Source organism: Drosophila pseudoobscura, chromosome 2 (genome assembly GCF_009870125.1).
Source record: "Drosophila pseudoobscura strain MV-25-SWS-2005 chromosome 2, UCI_Dpse_MV25, whole genome shotgun sequence".
Lineage (NCBI taxonomy): Eukaryota > Metazoa > Arthropoda > Insecta > Diptera > Drosophilidae > Drosophila > Drosophila pseudoobscura.
Genome location: NC_046679.1, coordinates 27,737,775 through 27,761,650, shown reverse-complemented (window position 1 = coordinate 27,761,650; position 23,876 = coordinate 27,737,775). Strand labels below are relative to the sequence as shown.

At 45.1% G+C, this 23,876-nt stretch overlaps 2 protein-coding genes and 1 long non-coding RNA gene across 3 annotated transcripts; 2 read left to right on the top strand and 1 right to left on the bottom strand.

The window, feature by feature from the left end:
• Positions 1-9,791: 9,791 nt before the first annotated feature.
• On the top strand, positions 9,792-10,293 carry LOC26533044 (uncharacterized). Its single transcript, XM_015182723.2, has 2 exons — positions 9,792-9,962; positions 10,030-10,293. Exons 1-2 carry the CDS (start codon positions 9,818-9,820, stop codon positions 10,191-10,193), a joined length of 309 nt encoding a protein of 102 aa, XP_015038209.2. The 5' UTR covers positions 9,792-9,817; the 3' UTR covers positions 10,194-10,293.
• Positions 10,294-12,777: 2,484 nt separating this feature from the next.
• Positions 12,778-13,982, top strand: LOC26532341 (uncharacterized). The gene is made up of 2 exons (XR_004468429.1): positions 12,778-13,684; positions 13,752-13,982. It is a non-coding gene; the product is annotated as an uncharacterized lncRNA (long non-coding RNA).
• Positions 13,983-17,017: 3,035 nt separating this feature from the next.
• Positions 17,018-18,538, bottom strand: LOC4802969 (solute carrier family 25 member 40). Its single transcript, XM_001359743.4, has one exon. It carries the CDS (start codon positions 18,475-18,477, stop codon positions 17,155-17,157), a length of 1,323 nt encoding a protein of 440 aa, XP_001359780.2. The 5' UTR covers positions 18,478-18,538; the 3' UTR covers positions 17,018-17,154.
• Positions 18,539-23,876: the final 5,338 nt, after the last annotated feature.

The following is a 23,876-nucleotide window of genomic DNA, read 5'->3' as shown; positions in this document are numbered from 1 at the left end:
AATGTAATATTTTCATCTTTTTCCAGGTGGTTTTTCCGCTCGATGGGCGGGCAAAAAACTTGCCAACACGCAAATGCTGGCAGCCATAAATTTTAGCGTGCTTTTGTGCTAAAAAGTGGCCAACAGTTTTGTTTGCCACGTGCAGTCTCGTTTTTGGCTCCCTGACTTTTTACACATGCCATCAGGGAGGGTCGCTTACCACTCCACTCCACACTCCACTCGGATCCAATCCACTTCCTGTCCCGTTTGTGTGTGTGTGTGTGTGTGTGTGTCTGCATACCACTAGAGCGGAAGTCCTGATCCTCCTGACAGGCAAGCTAGGCAGCAATTGCAGCATATTTAGCCGCTTGTTTTGTGAAAACTCTATTTAATTTCAGTTGTTCCTTGTTTCGTTTTCGTTTTTCGGTTCGCTCACGTCTCAGTGCACTTTTCCACTGTGTATGTGTCTGTGCGTCGTGCCCCTTCCTCATTGCCTCTCATTTTTCATCTCTGCTGCGTGCAGCGGGTATGGTATTTCGGTATTCCTTCGCCTTTTCCTTTTACCTTCCCGCTCTTGTCCAGGGGTCCGGCCCAGCCGATTTTGCAGCATTTAATTTAAGTTACAGCACAAGCTGCCGAGATTTATTACTGACCCTTAACAAGTCTCCGCTGTCCGGCTGGTTGCATGCCCCTTTTTCGTGTCCTTTCCTCTCAGTTCTTTCACCATTTTTTTGTGCGTTGCCCCCAAAAGAAGAGCCGGAGGCAGGACACCATATACGAGAAGTACTTTTTTGTTTTTTGTTTTTTTTTTAGCTGCCTGTCCTTTCAAGTGTTATATTTTTTGTGGAAAATTACACAGCAAAGAACTTTTGGGTGAGTGCTAGAACAAAGGGAAAATGCTTCGTTTGCATAAGAAAAAATATCAAATGAAATGAAAAGAAATATTGCATGAATATTGATTTTAGCTTTATTTAATTGCCTTTCCTTCGGGTGTATTTTTCATAGTTTTCTGCTTCCCTAGACTTTTTCTTTAAACATGCAAAAATATATGTATACTTTTAAGGCAGAAACTAGCATTTATCTTCATAAGAATAAATTGATGTCATCAATGTAAAAACCCAATCGAACCGAAGCGAAAACTTTGTCGACCTTCAACCTGTGCTCCAGGACGGAACCCTCGGGGACGGACCATTTCGAGCAGTGCAGTGGGCTTGACCCAGACCGAAAGCCCATAACCAATCTCAGTACAATAAATTAAACCTAAACAATTCATTCGGCTCCACGGCTCCTCTCATCCACGAGTAATCGTAGGTCCATGCTGTCTCTGTTTCAGCTGCGAGCTCCATCAGAGGACATATCCCCCAAGAGGGAGTAGAAAGGGAGGGGGGGAGGGAGGTAGGACGATGGGCAATAAAGCAGAAAGCCACTTCTTAGTTTGCTTGCAGCTCGAGCGGAAACCATATAAATGCGGAAATGATAAAAATGCCTGCGAACATGTTTTCCGAGCGTATGCGATAAATTGCAATGGCAAGAAGGTCCTACGTCCTCCGTCCTCCGTCCACTGTCCTCGGTCTAGGATCCTCCGTTCTCGGTCAGGGTCTCTCCCACATGTCCCGATGGCTACGATGGCTTCTGCTGCAGCCAGACAATAAAATAATAATAAAAATAGAACAATGCTGAGAGAGCAGACGACATCGACAATGATGAGGTCGAGTGTGATTCCGCTGGGTTCAGTTCTGGGTTTAGTTCTGGGTTTCATTCGGTTTCTGGTCGCACCGTTCAATAAATGAATGTGGCCAAGTGGAGGACACGACGCCGTTCCTCGCTCAAAACAAACACATGCCCCCGGAGGGAACACACACACACACACACACAGACAGCGACACACCATCGACTGCCAATTTAATGAAATTGTTTTACACTCAATTGAGTTGCCAACTGAAAAAGAAAACGAAAAGTAAACCCCCAGCTAAAACTATAGACAACCAACGAATAGAAGCTTGTTTCGTTTCGTTTCGTTTGGTGAAAGAAGATTTCGGGTAATTTGCATTGCCTTCAAAGAACGACCCACATTTGCCATGGAGTTAATCTTTTCTAATACAAAATTGCTGAAACGATGTTAGCTTATGGCCACACACACACAGAAGAGATGCTCTCCATCTCTGTCTGGCTTCAGTTTTTATGGAATTTCTAATGACTTTTGTCAAGCAGTCACATGTTCATGCTTTCTGGAGAGCATCTCCGACAGTTTGCTTTTAAAAAATTTCCACCCACAAAACGCTGCAATCTAACATTGAGCTAAGCTTTGACTTTTACGATTATGTTACGGATGAATGGTGGAGCAGAGAGAGATGGAGAGTGTCAGGAGCTGGCGGTGGGTGTCTGAATGCCGACTCCCGAGAATGGTTCTCCAGCGATGTCTGGGGGGATGTCCGTAATCTGTTTCTATTACGTTTGCTTATCTGCATGCGACTCACATGTGCGTTGCCACCGTACCAGCGTACCACCGCTGCTCTACCCGGACGGAATGGAGCTCCTAATGCAGTAATAATCGTTTGCTCGTATTCCCGGAATGACTTGGATGACCTTGCTGTAGCCAGAGACTCTAGAGCGTTGGCGGTAATTGGCTTAGATTACTCGTATATTCCGAATTGGTTTCCACAATCTACTTTCTACTTTCAGGGGTTTTGGGGTCTGACCTTGTTAGGCAATGAAGTTATAAAGCGAAAATTGCTTGTCACAAATGAAAATTATCAACTTTTATATAGCCTCCAAAGAGAGAGAGGGAGAGACAGAGAGACAGAGACAGAGAAATGCGAAAATTGAATTTCGGGCAGGCACTTTTCTATGCAGAAATTGTCAAACAGATAAAAAGAGACAAATGTGCTGTGGGTCTGTCCGTGGGAATGTTGGGAGTCTGCCGGATTTTGTCTGTGTCTATTTGACAAAGGTCACCCGAAAATAAATCAAATATTTACCCAACATTTCGTTTATTCAAATTGAAAAGTCTTTGACGCAAACAGAGGCTTCGCCTTCGTGTTTGATAAATATGTTTTCCCGGGAAAAGGCCAAATCAAATCAAATCAAATTCAATGCGACAGTGGGGAGACCTTGTGTTTGGTCCATTGGGAATTGGCCAATAAAACGATTGGGAGTGGAAGTGATGGAAGATATTCTTAGCCGGACGGTGCATAATTTATTCAATGGCCCGACTGGTATTTAAGGCCATTGCAATGGGCCAAGGAATGCTTCGATACACCATGCTGCTCTCGATGTTAATTCCCTCACATATCGGATAATAATTTCCCGGAATGCCTTCCCCTCCCCTGTAATTACACAAATCATTCTCCTATATATTTAGCTGCTCTTCTCTGTGCTGTCTGTCTGCTGTGCGTCCTCCGCCTGAGGGCCAGTTCAGCTGGCAATTGTGACAGCTCAAATATCAGAAGCGATTTCAATTAAGAGCCAACCTTTTAATTAAACAGATAAAGTGCCCCATAAAATGATAGAGCAAGCAGAAGGCCAGATGTTCCAGGGCGCAGTACGCAGGACATCCACTCGATTATGAGCTCATATTTAATTAAACCTAATATTTAGAGCTAAGCTGACACCGAAGGCAGCGCCAGAGCGAAGCCACTTAAGTGCTCGTTAAGTTAGTGGGTTGTGTGCGGGGGGAGCGAGGGAGCGGGAGTCAGGAAACCAGGACTCAAGTCCTCGCCCTACGTTTATGTGGCAGACTGTAATCAGCGCCTCGCACACACATGTGCTGCATTCTGTGGCAGAGTCGGAGGTAGAAAAAGTAGCGAACGTGCATCAATTTGAATGCATAATACAAGGCAGCGGTCCCAGCGCCGACTGTGGCAATCAGTTACTCCCGAGACGGCATTAACTACAGCCAAATGCATATTGAACAGGATGTCGATGTGGAGCTGGTTCCTTTCTTCCTTTAAATCAGCACCAGGCAGCCAGGCGCACGATATGAATGGGGAAAATCTTAAGCCGCGTACGTGTGCACAACACACAGCATCAGGAGCATCAGGAGCAGCAGGACCATCGCCAGCAGCAGGAAAAGATGGTGAAAAGGAGCAGAAGCAGCAGTGAAAATTGGAAAGGAAATGCGCTGCTGTGCGGCATTGTTGCTGCCACCGCCACTCCTCCCAGTGTGGCTCTGCCGCTGGCTCTCCACCTCGCCAAGCCATTGTGCCTCTCGCCGTTTCTTCGCTGCTCATTCTCGGTGCCTTTCCATTAAACGGGATTATTTATTTTATTTCGTTATGCGCGGCAAACAGCTTGTGTAAAGGATTTAAGCGTCTGCTGAATGTGGCAAGAGGGGCACACAAGCAAGCACAAGCAGCCCAATCCCCGAGAAACCAAATCCCCAGAGCAGGCCCTTCCTATATAATGAAATACACAAAAACTTAAAACCAACAAACCAGCAAGGACAACCCAGCAAAAGGCGAGAGGAGAGACTACGAGTGCGAGTGCGGGTAATACTAAATTCGAGCCGCGCTTGCACTTGTTAGAGCCTCTGCTACATAGCGGCTAAAGAACTATAGGGATATTCACAGATATCCTGGAAAGATGGGGCAGCATTGCAGACACAGGGAAGGAGCCAGGACAATGCAGATAGGCGTTGGGGATAATAAAATATTATGCAGCTGGGACTGGAAGTGCCACTGGCTGTGGAAGTGGAAAGTGGAAATGGGCACTGAGGCTGCAGACAGGAAGCAGGCGCCAAAGCGGAAATGGAAAACTTGAATGTAAAAGCAGAATGGAAGGCCACCAGTGTGCGTGTGTTCGTGTGTGTGTGAAAAGTCGATAGCCTCTGGGGAGTTCAACTGGCTGTGACCTAATAATTGTAGCTTGATTATTGGAAAAATTAGTAAAAGACTGGGAAAAACTTTCAAGGAATTATCTACAAAGGAAGATTAAAGCATTTCCCCTCTGGGGCTGGAGGAAAAGCATGGTTTAAGTACTCAAAAGATCGTCTTGGACAAGGCCAGCAACAGTAGCAGCATCCTCTTAAAGGATAAACAGATATTCGCAGGAAAAATATTAATTAAAACCGTTATTTCACAAGTACAGCCTCCCCTCTCAGAAAACGCATTATAATTGCCCTTTATTGTTCTGCATATAAGTATTTATCAGTCCGTATAAGTGGGTCGGACGGTGGGAGGGTAACCATCGATCGCGGCTACGGGCAGACGCACGGTTAATGGACCCCAATCCGAGCGGAAAATGAACTGCAATACGCAAGATGCTCTGTGTTTATGACCAAGACCTCCATTGGGCTTTATAATTAATACCTGCTCGAATTGACAGAAAGAGAGAGAGAGAGAGAGTGGAGTGGAGTGGGAAATGATGGAGCGGTGGGTGGGAGGCGAGAAAACTCAAGCGGAATACTCGTAATTGTAATGATAATGTGAAGCGAAGCGTTGCATGCCATTAAACTTTTCGCACAGGGCACACACACACACCTACAAGAATTAAACAATAAAATATTTAAAAATATCGCCAACGTGAGCGGAAACCTCCCCACTTTCTCTCTCTCTCCCCCCCTTAGTTTCACCTTTTATTGGGTTTCTTTTCTCACACTCTTTCGGAGGGGTATCTGAGAATCAGAGAAGGACACATTTTTGATCAGCTTTAACGATCCTTAGTGTCAGGATTATTACACAAAACAAGTGTTTGTCCTTCAGGTTGTTTATGAGTCGTCGTTTAATAAATTTTTTTGAGTTTTTTGAGTTTAAGAGTTTAAATGTTGAAGAGTATCTTAAGCTTCGGCCACTTTTGCATTGTTGTTTGGCCCTGCCTCCTGCATCCTGCTTTTTCCTTTATTTTATTATTCTTATTACTGTTTTTACTGTTATGAGAGGCAAGACAAAGAAACTCAAACCGAAACTGTAACTGTAGTGGCAGCAAGGAATGACTGAGTGACTGGGTGGTGAGTGGTGGGTGGGCAGAAGGATGGTGTTGGGGTCTGCTACTGCTGCGGCGGTTCTGCATGGCTGCAGCTCCTGTGGCTGCCACGTGAAGTGTGTGCCATGCTCGACTTCTCACCTGCTGCTTACCACAGCAATGGATGGCCAAGCACCAGCAGCAGCAGCAGCAATAACATCATTGCGGAGAAGAACCGAGAGGATGGGGCGGGGGGCGAGACTCGGTATTAAATGGCCCACCGCTCGGTCAGTGCGCTGGACGGTGGACTGGGCAGCCTGCGTCGGACTTACTCTTTACGGGCCAGTCGCCAGAAGAGTTGAGGTTGACTCTTTTTTTATGGAGCCGTAAGTAGTTATTATTGTGGGGCGGCAGTAAATGTTTATATGCCGCCTCTAACGGCCATCAAATGTGGTTAACAGGGTGTAAACTCAATGAATAATATTCAAGGTATGAGAGTGAGTGCGAATAAAATAGCTGGCGCTCCTCAAGGATGCTCCTTCATCCTACTTTCCGCTGAAACTGTTTATCCAACCAAAGGCATACACATGATAGCATAAAAACCGGTGGATAAAACCCTACCTCGTGCTATTTTTAATTTCTTTTGTATGCATTTTTCAGGGAGACCCACTGGGTATCCACTCACACAGAGTGTGAGTCCCCTGCTGACCAGACCTCGAAAGCGCATCAAAAAGGTGCCAGCGCAAAGACAAAACCATAAAAATTAATTATGTTTTTTGCTGTGCAGCAAAGCAAAAGAGAAATGTGTGAAGGGGGAAACCAGCAAGAAAAGAAAATAGAAGGAAAATTGAGCAACAAGAAGGAAACTAGTGCAGGAATAAGCTAACCGAAGAAAAGACAAGCCAGGGGACACCAGTGCAGTGAAGTTGAGACCGACTGATGCATGAGGAAATTGTGTTGAACTTGCCAAGCGTTTATTGTATAAATTTCCAGCATTCCCTGCCCCTCCGCAGGGACAGAGGGGGATACATGCCATCACAGGGACAGGGCCAGGGACAGGGACAGGGACAGGGACCAGGCATCCATCCTACATGGCCCTTTGGCAGGGGCTACGGTATGGGCCAAACGCAGCTGGTGGTTGCCGCTTCCGGCTGACTCATGCATTTTTCACCAGCAACCAACAGCAACAGCAACCAACAGCATCCAACAGCGGAGAAGCAACAGTGTTGCAAAGAAAAAACCATCAGCATCCACAAGTTGAGGCACAAACAATGGTGCGATGGAATGACAACAGCTTTAAAGTTAATTGCCAGCGACAGGCAGCCGCCGCTCCCATCTCCATGGGGGATCGGAAACGCTCCTCTAAAGTTAAAGCCCTTTTCTCTGGCTATAGCCAGAAGTAAGCCAGTGAAACAAAGTAATTTCTCCCATTCTTTGATCTGATTTGAAGCTGCCAATCTTGCAGGACGGGCTGTCAATGCCACATCTCCATTGAACCGACTGGCATGTTAATGAAGCCCGACAGTTAGGTGGCAACACATTTTACACTCTGGTGCCCGTGTGGCACTGCCACATACCACTGGTCTCTGTTTGTGGCAGCTGGAATACCAGTCGCCAGCTTACCAGCTGCCAATACTGTTAATTAAGAGCCCGGGCAGTGTTTAATTAAGTTTTAAATGCGCAGACAACTAATTAACACGAAGCCCAAGGCCGAGGCCGTATGTCTGCAGACGGCAGTGTCAATGGCTCTAATGGAACGAGCTTTGAATATTATTCAAATGAGGCATGACTAACTGCCGACTCCCAAAAAGGATTTTCAAATGGCCTTGCCCTCGCGGCATTTCTGCCCGAAAACCGCCAACAGATCAGGCATCAAATAAACAACAAAGGATACTCGTGTCCTCCATCCCCATCATATCCTAAGGGGCATGCCAAACATTTTTTTCCTTGTGAATTGTTTATTGAAAAATCGTTCCCCGCCTCTAAAATCGATTGCCGAGCTGTTGATGCAAATGACTGGAGGACCAAAGCAGCAAAAAAAGCCAGTACCTCTGAAATTTGAGAGCGGGGGACGAAGGATACTCGTATCTATGGCCTAGTGCGGTGCTGGAAAATCCATTAGCTTGAATTGATTTTTCGGTTTGCTTTTCAATCAAATTAAATCCGTGCGCCTGCTGGCTATGCCGATGCCGATGCTGCTGCCTGGAAAAATGTTGACGACCCATTTGACCATCAATCATGATCCGCCGAGTCTTTTGTGCGGCTGGCAACATATCCGTAAAATGGAATTAAACAAAATAAATCATTTAAATTAATGCCAAATTGGACAATGCATAGTATGCCGAACAATCCAGAGAGAGAGAGAGAGAGAGAGAGAGAGAGAGAGAGCGAGAGCGTGATAAAAAATCGAGGAAATGTATACAATATACATATTTGACAGGACAGCCTTTCAATGTCACTGTGCAACAATATTTGTATACACCTTAAACAAAAAAAAAAAAAAAAACGCAACGCAGACACGCACTTAAAGGCATGAAAAAAGCTTTTAAAATGAAAATTTACATTGCATCATTTTTGAAAAGGGGAAAACTCGCAGGCATACTCGTATCTCGCGCTGAGAGCGAACTAAATAAAAGGCTGCCAAAAGGAAATCTGCGCATATTGGTCATTAATAAAAGTTTCCTGCTTTTTTTTGCATATCAATACAAAAAGCAAATATTGATAAACAAAAAATGAATACAGCTTAAGGTTTAAGAGAGGAGCGGGAAAAACAGGGTAGGAAAAACTGAACTGAAAAGAGACAAGCGAGCGGCACAGAGAAAATATATAAATAAATAAAGTGTGTGTGAAAAGGCAACAATAAAACACGGCCCAGGGACCCGAGGGACCCGAGAGATCCAGAGATGACAGCGTGAGATGGAAGTATCGTAATGGATATCCTATCAATTAATTTAAAAGGTGTCCTTGGTGATGGAAAATCGAGAGGCCTGTAGGGAACGGAAGTGAAAGAAATGAAAAGATTATATATGCAAACTTTCAAGTCCCTTCCATAGCAAATAATCCAGGTAATTTTATCTTTTTTTTACACTCTTTATAATCCTCTTTAAGGCACACCCATCTCTAGCACTTAATTTTCCATATCAGAGCATCCTTCAGTCATTGTACAATAAATGCGGCCACGATTTCAAGTCAATTGCATCGTTATTTATCAGTCAGCACAAATGTACGAGGCGTCTGTATCTGTATCTGTATCTGAATCTGTATCCGTATCTATATGGTGTCTGACAACAGCAGCAGCAGGAATGTGCTTTTCGAAGCGTTGCACAATGGGGCTCTGTGGCATGGCCCTGCTCTTAGGCACGTTATGAAAAGTGCCACAACAAATGAAATTTGCAATTGCATGTGTCGCTGCTTGTTGCTCTCTGTGTTCATTCACTACCCTACACCCCATGGGGGATGTACGAATATACAGTGAGCTAAAGAGAGAGAGAGAGAGAGTAGAAACCCATCGGAAATGAATTTGTTTCCGCTCAAGTATCATCAGTTAATGGAGAGAGTATGAACAAAAAAGGCTATCTATCCCACTTTTTTAGTGGCTGTTCACTTGATTTATTTTTATGCGATTTTAGTGCGACTGCACTTTAGTGGCCAGCAATTTCCGTTGTTCATTAAGGGGCATTGTGCAACAAACAAACGAGTTGGCTTTGCGGTTTGCCCTTTTATGGCCATGATTATGGTCGCTTCTTTTGTGTGGAAGCGTGGAAACTGCGCCATATATTCGTACATAATTGTGAAAAAAGAGCTGAACGAATGAATTAAATGTGGTCATAATGAGGTCTTTTGATTCGCACTAGCAGAAAAAATCAATTGTTGCCAATTGACTTGACTAATGGTTTATTTTACTGCAATTTCTTGGTTTAGTTCCACCAGAGACTTCAAGATGAGGAGACCATTTATCTTTGTATTATTCGTTACTTGCATTCTTTTGGGAATAGTTTCCGCAAACGAGGACGATGACTCTTCCCTAGAAAAGCAAGATATCGGCTATGAATATAAGTCCAAGTGTACAGCCGAATCTCCAAGCAGTAAGTGAACATGAATGACCCTTTTTTTGTAGCAATTTCAACCGATAGCCCCCGTTAATCCTTTCAGACTGCCGACATCACGAGCTGCAGGAAATGGTGATAGAACTTTTGAAATTGACAAAAGATCCTCCTAGTGACACGCCCATTAAAGATTGGTTTGGAAAAGTATGGAGCTCGATACGCAATGCCGTATCAAAGATTATACCCAAAAGGTTTAAAAAAGGCGATTAATCATCGTTTCAGATCATCATTGGCAGATCTTTCTTTAATTCTATGTTTCAAGAGCATATGTACCATAGTATATAAATAAATATGTACTATTTCTGCCAACCGCCTTTGACTTTTATTATGAAACTACAAAATATTCGCATTAAATTGTGCTTCGTGTGCGCTTGATGTAATTAAAGCTGCTGGGTCGTATGAGTGATGTGGCATGAAATTTATCTGCATAACTCATACGTCATGTTGGACGGCATGCAAAAAGGATACAGCTGGAAGAGAGTCCTCTGTTCGCTTCGCCCTATCCCTTTCTCTGTCTCTATCTCTGTCAGGGAGCTTGTCTCTTTGGGAGTCTCTCGGTGTCGGTCTGTGCCAGTCTGCGGGGGCAGCAGCAGCAGCACCAGCTGGAGCTTAATGATTTTTACGCTTCTGTTGCACTTAAGTTGCAGTTTTCTCTATTTTTTGGCCTGTGCGAGGCGTTAATGGCAAACAGAAGCGACAACATCTGCCAGAGAGACAGGGTTGGGCAGGGCCGGGCAGGGCAGGGCAGGGCAGGCCAGAGCATGGCACACACATGCTCATTTGGCTGGCGGGCAACAAATTCCAAGTCATTAGTCGTAGTCCCCAGCTCCAGCTTCAACACTTGGTTAAAAAAACAGTGCAAACTAAATTACAAGGGCTGCAAAAAAGATTATAGGGTACTAGCTGTTGACAAACTTTGCCCTAGGAAAGAGTCTCGCCGGCATTCGGAACTGTAATTTTGTTTTTAACTTGATTCCGTTGAAATGTATTATTTATAGAGCAGAATGTATCTAAAGATAGGTAGCAAAATATGTTCATAAATAAACGACAATAAGCTTCCTAGTGCTGACACGCTTTACACTGCTCAACATATATTTCATAAGACAGACATATTTCCGGACTGACTCCGGCCCCGGCCCTGATGCCAGAACTCTCTCTCCCCCCTCTCGCTCAGTGTCTGTCCCTGTCTCTGATGCTCTCCATTGCCTGTTCATGTCAGTACATCGTGGGGTCCGTCCGCCTCCGTGGCACGGCGAAAGCTGACTGTCAGCAGTCGCTTGCCATTGCCTGCCATTGCCAGAGCCATGTCCATGGTGGTGTCGCCGTTCCCTGTCATTGCCCATCAGCGTCATCAGGCTGTCTCCCAGTCACCTTCCATCTGCTCTCTGTGTGTGTTGTTCGCGGTGATGTACCCGTGCCCGTGCCCTGTTGTCAAGGTAAACGATATGAAATTAAGCCACAAAACACAGAACGAAAAGCGGCAGCTAGAACTGGAGTGGGACTCCGCCCGCGTATGGCGTTTGGCGTGTGGCATGTACCGTGTACCGTGTAGCGTATGTGTGTGTGTGTGTGTGCGGAAGGAAAGTTACAATTAAAATGCGCAAGAGAAATTAATATCAGCTTACTGACGTATTTTCCTTACGACAATGACATATTTTTCAAAAGCCGCTTACATAATTATGCACCGACTTTGAGCGATGCTGAATGGATATTATCGTGAATTATATAAGCAGCTTACCGCATCTTTTGGCAGATTATACAATTTCATCTAATTAGGGCGGGCTTCTGCTGCTTTTGATTCCACGAAAAGCATCGAATCCAGAGCTGCCACAAAATGGGAAATCGTTTGATAGATTTATTATTCAATTACCACAATTAGATTGTTGCCAAATTGTATGCAATATTCAAATGGGAGTCCTGAATATTCATCAGCATCCTCTGATCTCTGATCTTAATTTGATTAATTTCTGCATTCCCTGACATAATGAAGCAACTTGCTCAAAAAGGAAGTACATTCCACTGCCACATCCTGTCGGACTCATTTGCATATGAGGTGCTATCAAAATAAAAATTTAACAATTCTCTCCCCCCCCCCCACCCCATCACGCGTCTGTTATGCAAATTGAACAACAGGCACTGCCAAACCGCAGCAAAGTTTTGATGAGCCCCGCAACAACAAAAAAAAAGCAGAACAGAAAACAAAAAGGTGAAACTCAAAAGTTTGCTGTGCCCCCGAAACACACTCTGCTCTGATCCTGATATGATATGATGATGTGATATGCCAGGACTCTTGCTAGGTTTCTGTTGAAAAATCTGTTGAATATGCAAATTGCACTTAAACGATTGCCAGCGACCATTTCTGCCAAGTTTTTTTCTCTCTCTCTCTCTTAAATAAATTTAATAATTTATTACATTATTTAAAGCTTTAAGCTGCTTTCAGATTTGCTTTCCCCTGACCTGCCCTCACATACGCCCGACGGCAGTACAATACAGTCTTTGTCTTGGCAAAACATACACATTTCTCTGTTCATAATAAACGATATTTTTCGTTGCTAGACACACTCGCATCTACAAAATGTTAAACATCATCCTCACAGGTTGAAGAGGGGGAGAGAGAGACGAAGTATTTTGCTAGAAATTTCCTAGTAGTAATAGTATTACCTGAAGAGGAAAGGGAAGGACATGGCACATTAGTTCAGCCACTCATCATAATCATTTTTATCATGTACTAGAAAGGGAATGTTGCCGGTTACCAGCTGAGTTTTCTCTAATATATATAGATGACTTGCCATTACAATTCAATTCATTCCACTCGCACCTAGCACGCTTTCAGGGCATTTAAAATTCTGCTCAAAGGTCGGCCCAGGCCCTTCAGCCTTCCAGGTTGTTTTAGTGCCATTTGTGCGTTATTTTTATAAAGTTACCTCATGAATTATTCATAAACGAAGCAGACGTAGCGTAAAGTAAGACAAGCAGCAACAAAAAAATATAAGATGTAAAAAAAATAAAAGGGCAAAATCGTTAAGTTTTTCCTTCTCTCTAGGAAAACACTCGAGAGATAGAAGGACAAGTTTTCTGGAGGAAACCTTTAGCAAATACGAAAATCTGATTAAATTATGGCAAAGTTTCTAATTGGTTTGTTATTAAGACAGCGATTACCATAAATTACAATTGAAATGGGGAAAGCATTCTGCGCCGTTCTGTTCTGTTCCAGAACAAATGGCTAAGCAAATTAACTCTGGCCCTGAAATGAACAATACAGAGAGCTCTTGGCTCATGTTTAATGCACTTGACAGTGCCAGACCCCCGGTTCCTGGTTGCTGGTCGGGAAAACTTCAAGGCAACCCCCAAAAGTTATGACTTTTACGCCCCATTATCGCTTAAATAATTTAGTCGGCCAAAGGAAAGGAAAACAACACGAAAAAAGGCAAAATTGCTAGGAAAAAAAACCCAAGAAAAAATCTCTCATAACTTGTGGTCTTTCCAGAGAGAGAGAGAGTGAGAGAGAAGAAAAAGAGTAAACGGGCAAAAAGGCCTGCATTTATAAAGAGCCAAATTAACCGCAATTAGATTTTTGGAAAAGCGCGGTCAGAGGAAAATTACAATTAACCGTTTTCAGCATGTGAAATCTGAATAATCAAGTAGCAAGAAGAAATCCCCGTCGAAGGGATTGACGCAGCGGCAACGGCCTGGCCAACAAGGTAAACATTATTTTTTCATCCTGTCAATTTTGCTGTATTTTTTAATTAAAAATCCTGCGCGCTCCAGGTACAGTGCAAACACGCTGACACCCCTCCCCGCCTTCCTGCAAGCAAAGGGTTCGCTAATTAAAAAAATAGAATGTTTTTCGACCTTTAAAGATGCTGGTGGGACCCCACCTCCTGCTTCGTCTCGTTAACATCTTCGGAATGGGATGGATTCCTGTGATGCATGGCCATGAAGTGTGAAAAATTCAGCCTCATTTTTAAATAGACGCTCCACCATTATTTCATTTTTCTACTCTGCAGAGTTTTGACTTGCGGAGTGGGGCACGGAAAAGGAAAAGGGGCACCGTCTGCCATTTATTTGGCTCTTTTCTAGAAATTAATTAAACACTCGCAAGAGGTTGAGGGGGCTGAAGGTCACACGGGCGGCGAGGCGCGTGGAAATTGTTTCCTTTTTCATGCACTGGAAGTGCCAACAATTAGAAGCCCTCGAGAAAACCCAGACCCTGGCCAAAACGGATGTTTGGCCAAGACGCAAGAGAAAAGAAAAAAACGAAAAGGCGAAGGCGAAGGAGAAACTGAAATAGAAATATAAATATAAATTTCCTGCAAAACGTTAACTAACTGAAGGCTGGAAGGCTTTCCGGCTGAACCCCACCCCCACCCCACCCTCCAATGGAAAGTCATACAATTACGCGATTTAATAAAGTTTCAGCCAGAGCCAAACTCCGCGCATAAAATTAAACAATTAAGCAAATAGTTGCGGAAACTTCAAGGCGAATGCCAATGCAGTTGACGCCAAAGGGGAAACTGCTGCTGCGCGTTGGTCAAGATAAAAATGGATACCCCGTGTTGTGTCTTAAAGCCAGAGCCAAGGATTCCAAGGACTATGGACTATCTATTTCCAGCTGCTTAGGCGACTTGATTTGATTAGTCAATTAACAGTTCATTAGTTGTCAATCGGGCAGGGACTCAGAGCTCAATATCTTCACACTTTGTCACCCAATAATCCAATCTTAAATCATTTTCATTGCGCTCCCCTCCCCACCGCAGCGAACAGCTCGTGTATAAATTGGATATCCATTCGCAGGGCCACGCCCACACAATGTCCAGTGGCTGAGGCGTATAAAAAACATGGCCAGCATGAGATAGGACCATCGGCCATAAATAAAGATCCCGACCCGCCCGGCCCTGCTGCTATGCGAGTATTCGGTTGTATTCTCGTGTATTTTTAATGCCACAATTAAATGCAAATACAATACAGCGAGAGGGGAGGAAAAGGCAAAAAAAGTGGGGAATGAAACTCAGCGGCTGGCTCTGGTTCTTTTCCTGGTCCTCGGCTCTCGACTGACAACGGGCCCAATGTTGAAGGATGGCCCAGGACAGCTGAAGGACAGCCAGACGAGAGAATGGACGGACTTCCTATCAACAGCTTTTTTTCTGCCTTGTTTTTACTACACTTTTTTTTCGTCTTGTTTCTGGCAGGGAAAATATTTTTGATGCCGACAACAAAAAAATACAGCACGAAGCAGCAGCAAGCAACAGCCTGCAGAAAATATATAGACAAGTGCCACACCCCCTTAACCGACACCAGGAACACAGCCACAACTACAACTACAACTACAACTCCAACAATGGCGTAAAGTAACTGGAAGCCAAGAGGGAAAAACGATGAGAAAAGGACTGCAGAGAGGCCCTTTTATGGTTAAGTGAAAAATTCCCCTACACACCCACACATCCACGCACCGGGAGAAACACAAATGAGATATTCGCTTAAATTTAATTTCAATTATTTTTATGAAAGCATATTTTAATTCTCTTTATTGGCAATTTTCGTTGAGCTGTAGACAACAAGAACACCAATAAGGGGGGAAAAAAGGGGAAATAAAATGTTAAACATTAAATGCTGCCCCTCCCAGGGTCCTCGCCCCCCACCATTCATGGCTTGTGGTGGATCCAGGCGGATGGTAAAGTATTTTTTAATAATAATAATGTGATTTTCGTTGAGAAGGAAAATGTACTCTCCACGTAATTAGTATGCTTTTGTGAATTGCATAATGGGAAGCCATTAAAAGTTCATTTGCGCCTAGGAATGAATGTCAAATGATTCTGGGAATCAACTGCTCTGAATCGGAAATGAGAATATGATGAATTACGGCAGGGAGAAGGGAGATCTCTTCCTTGGGCATCACTGATTTCAATTGGAGTGAGTGCACAGCCACAAATGAGCCGCCCTTTCTTTGATAGTTCTCTATAGAAAATGCTGAACAAATATTCAATATACATGATATGGCAGTACCTCTATTGCCCTTTCAATCTCTGGGAGAGTCACTGTCCAGCGTGTTCTGCACTCATCACTGGCCGGGGAAATGGCTCATCTTTTTTGGTTCGGTTGAGCAACAGAAAAGAAAAGCAGGAAATAACAAAATATATATTTTCCTTCTCTTTTCTTTTTATTTTTTCTTCTTCTGTACAGCCTGTTTTGGTATTTTGTGCTTGGGTATGCTTTGTGCTCCCCCTCTCTCTCTCTCTCTCTGTGTGTCTCGCTGTGTTTGTTCTTTAATAAAAACAAAAGAGCATAATGAAAAAATTCTATGAAATATTCGGGTTGGACAGTTTTTGTAGGCGAATTATTTGGGAAATTGCTTTCGGAGGGGCAGCGAGACCTGCTACTGAAATGCAATCAAGTTTTACTGGGGCTGGGGGCTAGGCCCCCAGGGGCCGACAAAAATACCCCTTAATTACTGTGCTATTTAGTTTTGATACTATTTCTCGATTGTGATTTATATACAGTACTTTCCACTCAATCCCAGAAACATACGACTATTTTCGGTCACTCGGGGCCAGCACTCCGGAGCGGCACGAATTGCATTTGCAGGGCGGCAAAATGGAAAAGCGGGAAGGAAAACTGTGGCGAAACGTGACCGGGCAAACGATTGTATGCCTCGCACAGAAAGTGTTTCACGATTCGATTATAGCTAAGGGAAAAACTTCAAGTGGAAAATGCATTTGAGGGCGGCGCCCCCCCGCCGGATGTGTGGAAAGAGTTTTCAATTTTCTAGGGATTCGTCGTACCGCCCACAACTTTGTTTCTCTTCGCCGTCTCGTTCTTTGGGAATTTCATTTAATTTGCTTGGCACTCGCTTAAATTGCAGTTAATGCAAATGAATGAATATTCCATTAAAAGTCAACGGCAGCAGGCAGCAGGCAGCAGCAGAAAGCAACAGGCCAAAGGATCCTGGATTCTGGAGTCTTTAGGCTGTGAAAATGCAAATTGATTCCCTCCCTCAACAGCGACTGATTGACGTAACACGGAAAACGCCACGCAACTTAATTGGGATATTGAATTCCGCCTCGATATTGGTATTGGCGTTGGCATTGGCATTGGGTTTACATAAAATATGCGCCGTTTATTTACAAAGGGCGACCCACTGCCACAGGGATGGCGTCTCCCATGGAGACGACTCCTACTCGATATCGTCCTCCTCCACCAGCGTGGCATTGGGGTTGTTCAGCAGCAGCGTCTCGTTGTGTTGCCGCACATTGTAGTAGAAGAAGTAGGACTTGCTGTACTCGAAGGTGGATATCATGATGGCACAGGCGGGGGCCACCTTGAACAGCCTGGGCCCGTAGCCGGCGAAGAGTCCGGGCAATCCCTGCGAGCGGTAGATGGCCATCAGCCAGCTGAAGGTGGATCTCTTGTGCACATCCTTCGTCGGGGAGTCCGTGAAGATCACGCGCTCCCCAAACTCGATCTGCTCGTGGGTCTTCACCACATCGAAGGGCGTGGTGACCAGCGCAGCCACCGATCCCGCCAGCACCCCAGAGACAAAGCTCAGTCCGAAGGAGGGCTGAGTGCTGCTGCCGAAAGTCCGCTTCATGTGCTCGTAGATGGGCCAGTAGATCCCCGAGAAGGGCACATCTCTGAGAATTGTGGGCGGAAGTCCGCGCCACAGCCCCCAGATTCCCTGCAGGGCAAGCACGTTCCTCACGAAGCCCATCATCTGGGCATAGGTCATGGGCTGGGCCTGCATCTTGGTGCGCACCAGCTCGATGGGACTGACAACAGTCACGGCACAGATCCGAGCCGTCACGCCAGAAAGCATGGGCACCACCACAGGCAATGGAAGATCTCCCGAATTGATGGAGGACATTGTTTCCACTACGCCGGCTTTCTCCTTGAAGTACTGCTCGTAGATATGGATGTACCTTGCCTTGAACTGCTCGTAGGCCACAAAGTATATGATGGTCGATGGCAGGGCGGACACCAGAGTGGGTCCCAGGCCCGACCACAATGCACTAGGTCCCTCATTCCGACTGATCTTGAACAGGGCGTCCAGGGAATTGGTAAACAGCGGCTTCGGCGGCTGCTGGGGCCCATTGTGGTGGTAGGACAAGAGATGATCCATCAGGCCGTTGCAGTAGAAGAAACACTTGCTCGAGGGCGACTGCTGCGTCTGCATGCGCGTCTTGATCACGTCCAGGGGCGTCATGAAGAGGGCCGTAATCATGGCTCCCGTGCAGGCGGAGACCACCTGCTGCAGCGGTCGGATGCGAAAACGTGGATCGTTCAGCTCCTTCTTAGGCTTCTCGTCGGCCTTCCACTTGATCTTCTCTTTGGGGGATCCCGTGTCAGTCTGTCCGCCGCTACCACTACGGCCGCCATCGCTGTCATTGCTGCCGCCGGACTTCCATCTGGGCTTAGTGGCTCGTGGTCCACGGCCCAGATTGATCTCGGAATCGAGGGTTGGCGCCTCTGGACTGCCTGCTCCTTTTTCTTCTTTCGACATGACAGACGTCAACTCTGTTGTTTGTCAAGACTAGAAAGAGCTTCGGTTTGACCTCGACATGTCATTGGATGTTTGAAGTGAAACGAAAATGTCATGGATGACAACTCTGCGTTCAAGTGCTAACCAACACTGCTGCAACGGTGGCAACTCTATAATCAAGGCACTTTCTTATTTCTCACTAATTTCCCTGCGTTGTGTTTGATTATAAATTCCTTTTGTAGGAAATTCCCCCATTTATTTATACAATACGAACACATTCCGTCGTTAGCTGAAGAGAAAGTGGAACCTCCCAAACCGCCACCGACTGCTCGAAGCAATTAAAATACTTTTGTGCCAAAGTGAAGGAAAAAAAAAAACGAAGCGACGCATCCATTCCATTCCATTCCGTTCCGGAATTGTTGTCGCTTCTGGCTTTATTTTATTTTTGGCAATTAACATGCAGTACTCTCGCTCTGTGCTGATGGCGCTGTTGGCGCCAGTTGTGTTCATTATGGCAACAGTGGCAGCGGCAGCGGCAACAGGGAGATCCCCCTCTCAGAGGAGTTCGAAGTCATCCTGGGCGACACACACAACTGCAAGTGTGTCAAAGGTTGAGTGCTTTGACACAAGAGGGGGGTTCCTGTTCGGTCGCTCGGTCGCTCGGTCGTTTCTGGTTTATGTGGGTGGCAGCAGACTACATTCAAAACATGTTGACTGCTGGCGGAAAAATAATTGACAACAAAATGGTGTCTGTACTCGTATCTGCAACTGTATATCTGTATATCTGTGTCTGACTGACACATGTTCCACAATCTGTCGTCACTTTATTAACACGCAAAGAAATGCTGCAACATGGGGGGAAAAAACTCTCCCCATTCGGATTGATAGATAAATGGATGAATTGATGGTTGGATGGTTGGTTGGTTGGTTGGCAAACCCTTTGCCTTGTTCAGATTTCTTACACTAATTGGTCGTGGCCAAGACGCTTGATTCACAGCGATTAGCTCTGAGGCAGATTGAGGATTATTTGAAATTCAATTTCGGTTTTCTTTTTGGGCCCCATGTTTCTGCATGTTAAGTTGTTTTCATAATCCTTTTTTTCGCACACAGCCTCCAGACAAGGCCAAGTGAGGTACAAGCAAAACAACGAGAGTGGATCTGCTTCATACCAAGGCCAGGACACGTTGTAGCGCTTCTGCTAAACACGAGAAAACACTTGCCGGGAGGAGGGAGGAGGAATGAGGGCGAAGGCAGAGTGGCTGCCAGAATGTAGAGCTGATATGATTACGACGTAGTCTGACGACGACGATGGCAGGCAGAAGTTTCCTGCAAGGCCATCACGAAAAAACAAGAGAAAATAGTATCTCCTTGAAGGAGCCGAAAACAAAGATACCCTGGCGGTACCCTGGATTGTTGTAGGTTGTGTAATTCAATTGAAATTGTGTAAGGAATATAAAGGGATTGATTTCAGATCATAACGATGGCGTTACCCCTCCAAGTGGATTGCCTCTAGATTTGGCTATTTAAAGATCGAAATCTTTCCTTTATTGCCTCGAGAACTTCTGTCGAAACACCTATAATAGCCTCCTGAAAGGGTATACTAAAAAGGTCCCCCTAAAACTGTGTGCGCTTGCAAAACTGAAGGTAAGTCTTGAACGAAATATGCCATGACAACATGCACATGACATACTAACTAGTGCTGCTTTGCATCACCTTCACGTCCACCTCCGCCCACTTCCTTAGATTTAGCCGGAATCTCATTCCGTAGAGCCTTAGAGCCCCCGTACCCGTACCCGTACCCGTACCCGTACCCGCACCCGCACCCGCAACAGAGCCCGACTGCGTGACAACGTTCCCGTCATCACATCACATGCAGACATTGTCTTACAGTTATGACTGGCGCTGCTATTTGGAATTCGACACGTAGCGAAGGGGTCCTGGAGGCACGTAGGGCGGGTGTGATCCGACGGTGCAGGACGAGTTACGAGGTACGATGGCTTATCGGGGTCGCAGGAGCATGGAGCATGTGCTGGTGTCGATTTTGACACGTTCCCAGTGGGTGTTCGTGTGCCTGTGGGTGTGTGGGTGTGTGTGTGTGTGTGGGAGCTGGTAATTGTGGTGTAAAACTGTAGAATAACAGCACTTAGCTGGTTGCTAATACGAGCACGTGTTTTCCTTTGTTGCGCAACAGACAGAGCGAGCCCGAGAATGAGGCAGAGTATCCTTCGAGAGTGATTCGATAAAAACGAACTGACAAACCGTCTCGAACACAATTCAATTTCTGATTATAAGGCTTGGGTAATTGGAAATTTCTGCTATTAATCGACTTTGCAGTGAAATGGTTTCTAAATGGAAATTAGAGAGAGGCGTTCGCTCGGGGCTCCAGCTCATTGGAGCTGTCTCTGTCTCTGCAGAAGCAGCTGCTCAAATTATAATCAGCTTATGTCAATGCAGTTTCCATTAATTTCCCAACTCATGTGCATATTTTTATTTAATTAATATCGAAAGTAAATTGCAACGCCCAAAGAATGTTGACAATTGCCCACGCAAAATGGAAAGTAAAGGAGAAAGCGGCGGTGGAAAGCAATTGAAAGGCACAGTCCTTGGTCGTTGGGTAGGGATTCGACACACACAACCATATGGCGTGGGATCCCAAGGAAAATTCACAGAAACAGGCACAGACACAGCCACAGACACAGACACAGACATACGGGGAAAGTCACAAAGAGCGTGTGGCAGCAGGGCGCAGGGCGTGGCAAGACAAGGCGAAAATGTGGCACGCGGCATTCACCGCACAATTCCATTACGTAAAGCAAACATCAGATGGCGTTGGTTGCGTTGCATGATTGGGTTTGCTGCCTGCACCTCTTCCTCCACCGATGTTCCTGCTTCCATTGATGGGACGACTGCCACTCCTTGTGCCAGTGGCTGCCCCCTTTTAGCACTTCTTTCCACCATTTGAGGCGGAGCGCGAGTAAAAGCCACATATTGAATATTGATGCGCATCGATTTCGACTTGAAAACGGCAAAAGTTCACCCAACGCCCCACACACGAGCGCAGTCTCTTTGTTTATAATAAAAACATTTGCAATTTCTTGCTGCGTGCCACCGGAGAGGCAACACTGTGCAACACGACACAAGTGGTGGGTGGAGAGTGCACAAGAACTTAAAATAAATATTTGCAAATTAAAGAAAATATTACAAAAGTAAACTCAAATAGTATCTGTGTGTGTTTGGTTTGCGGTTGCTTCAATTAAACTTTCATAACTCGATTCCGATCGAATATTGTTGACACTCGGAGAGTGTAGAGTGCACTCGGCCCCAAAGCCCCCCATCCACTCCGTGTGGCGGTCTGGTGACGCCTGGGAAACAATTTGTGGAACGCTCGTCGAGCATTTAAAACAATTGGTGCCAAACAATTACTATGGGGGGAGGGGGGGGGGGGGGGGGGGCTCCTTCCGACGGAGCCCGCGTTCAAAGGCGGAAGGCTGCTGACTTTTCTCGCCAAATTAGCGACAAATGTGTGGCGGCAGGCTGGGGACTGACTGGCTTCAGACCGGCGTGGGGCAGACAACGACCCAAATTGCAAATTGCAACAAACTTGAATGAAAGTGGAGCAGCGTTGGCGATGGCGATGGCGACGGCGACGGCGATGGCGACGGCACATTGTCTGTGCGAAAACTTGGTAATAAGCAAATTAAACGTTAAGGAACGACGGAACAGCGGAAAGGCCCGGGAAAGTATTCTACAATAAAAATCCAGTCGACTGCCAATTCGAGTGACTTGCCGCATTAACACCCGCCCCAGCACACGCCGTTCCACATGCCACATGGCACATGCAACCGAACGGCAATATCATGGGCGTTAATTGCTACTCAAAGAGTGGGTGGGGGTCGTGGGAGAGTATGGTTCCTGGGCAAAGCTCAATGGCAACGCCTGACTGCTTCTCGTGCAGGTCACGTTCTACAAAGTTTCCTGCGCTTTTCCACACTTTTATTTACTTTTAGAGGATCTTTTCTCGCTCCTTTTCCCATCCACCCAATCCCCCTCCCCCACGCCATGCCCATGCCTAGTAATTGTAGTTTTCCTTTCGGTTTTCTTGGGCGCCCAGCAAAACGGGGAAAAATATTTATGATGGAAATGTTTGCGGGCAGAAAGCCAGAGAAAGAGTATGAAAACAACAAAAGTCATAAAATATATATAAATAAAATGCGCTTTGCCATAAATCTCATACGTGTGAGGAGGGTCTGCGAGAAGCGTGTTCGTGCCGAGGACGAGGACCAGAGCGGGAGGGATCTGCCCTGTGGAGCAGAACAAAATTTATAAATTTAATAAAAGAACAGAAACTATGAAAAATGTAAATGCAAATGGGATGCTTGTTTACATGTCCAACTCCCAGGCAATGTGTTACTGCAGCAACAAACCGATGGAAAATGGTGAAAAATATGCAACAAAATTGTTTGCCATTTAAATCAAATGGAGAGCATTTTCTGCTCGAATTTTGCTTAGAAAATGGTCTTAAAATTGAAAATTATTAACATACAAGATTTGTTTTGTCTCAGACAACTTTCACACACTTTCACTTTCGACTGTTTGATCAGAAATGGAACTAAAAGCAAGACAGAATTTTATGCATAATTTGCATGCAGGACAGACTCCACCTTGAATCAATTTTGTGCATATTATTTTATGGCTTTGAGATCGTTAACATTTAATGGCTCATTGAACTCTCGGCCGCAAAAACAAACAAAGCAAAATAATACTGTAAAAATATACAGAAAAAGGACACAAAACACAGAAATATATTTAATTAAATATTTATTTTATTACTGGAACCATTGTCCAATATTCCGAGGTGCGATTGCTGTTCATTTGCGAATTTATATTCATTGAGGTTTCGATGCGAATAATTTGCATTTAACGCCGGCCCGTGCACCGCCCTACGGGGCTCTACCGCAAAATTACATTTAAATCTCGCCAGCAGGCAGGAAAATTATCAACCAAACAAATCCGTTTATGCCGTTGATGTCCCTCGTGACATTTGTTGGTCTTCCACTGGTGTTTGTGTCGTATCTAGTCTCCCAAAATACAATTAATTAAGCATTTTTCGGTTTTTGTGCGGAATATTGCAACATGTATTTATGAAAATTATTGCACGAAATCAAATTGGACACCAGGAATTTTTTGGTGCGGTCCACAACTCATTAAAAGTAATCCCAACTGTAATTAATAAACATTTCCCAGCGGGGCAGCCGAGACCCAGCCAAATAGTCAAAGAGTTAACTGAAACCCTTGACCGCCAACATATTCCCCTTTCTCCGCATTTTTGTTGTTGAAAAGTTATCCTTTTTATTTGTGAAATGTTACATGGCTACAATAATTGTTTGGATTATAAATTATTTACACTTTGCTGTGTGTCC

Coding starts and splice junctions, on each gene's coding strand:
- LOC4802969 (XM_001359743.4), bottom strand. CDS start 18,477: ATGTCGAAAGAAGAAAAAGGAGCAGGCAGTCCAGAGGCGCCAACCCTC.
- LOC26533044 (XM_015182723.2), top strand. CDS start 9,818: ATGAGGAGACCATTTATCTTTGTATTATTCGTTACTTGCATTCTTTTG. Junction 9,963..10,029: donor TACAGCCGAATCTCCAAGCA/GTAAGTGAACAT, acceptor TAATCCTTTCAG/ACTGCCGACATCACGAGCTG.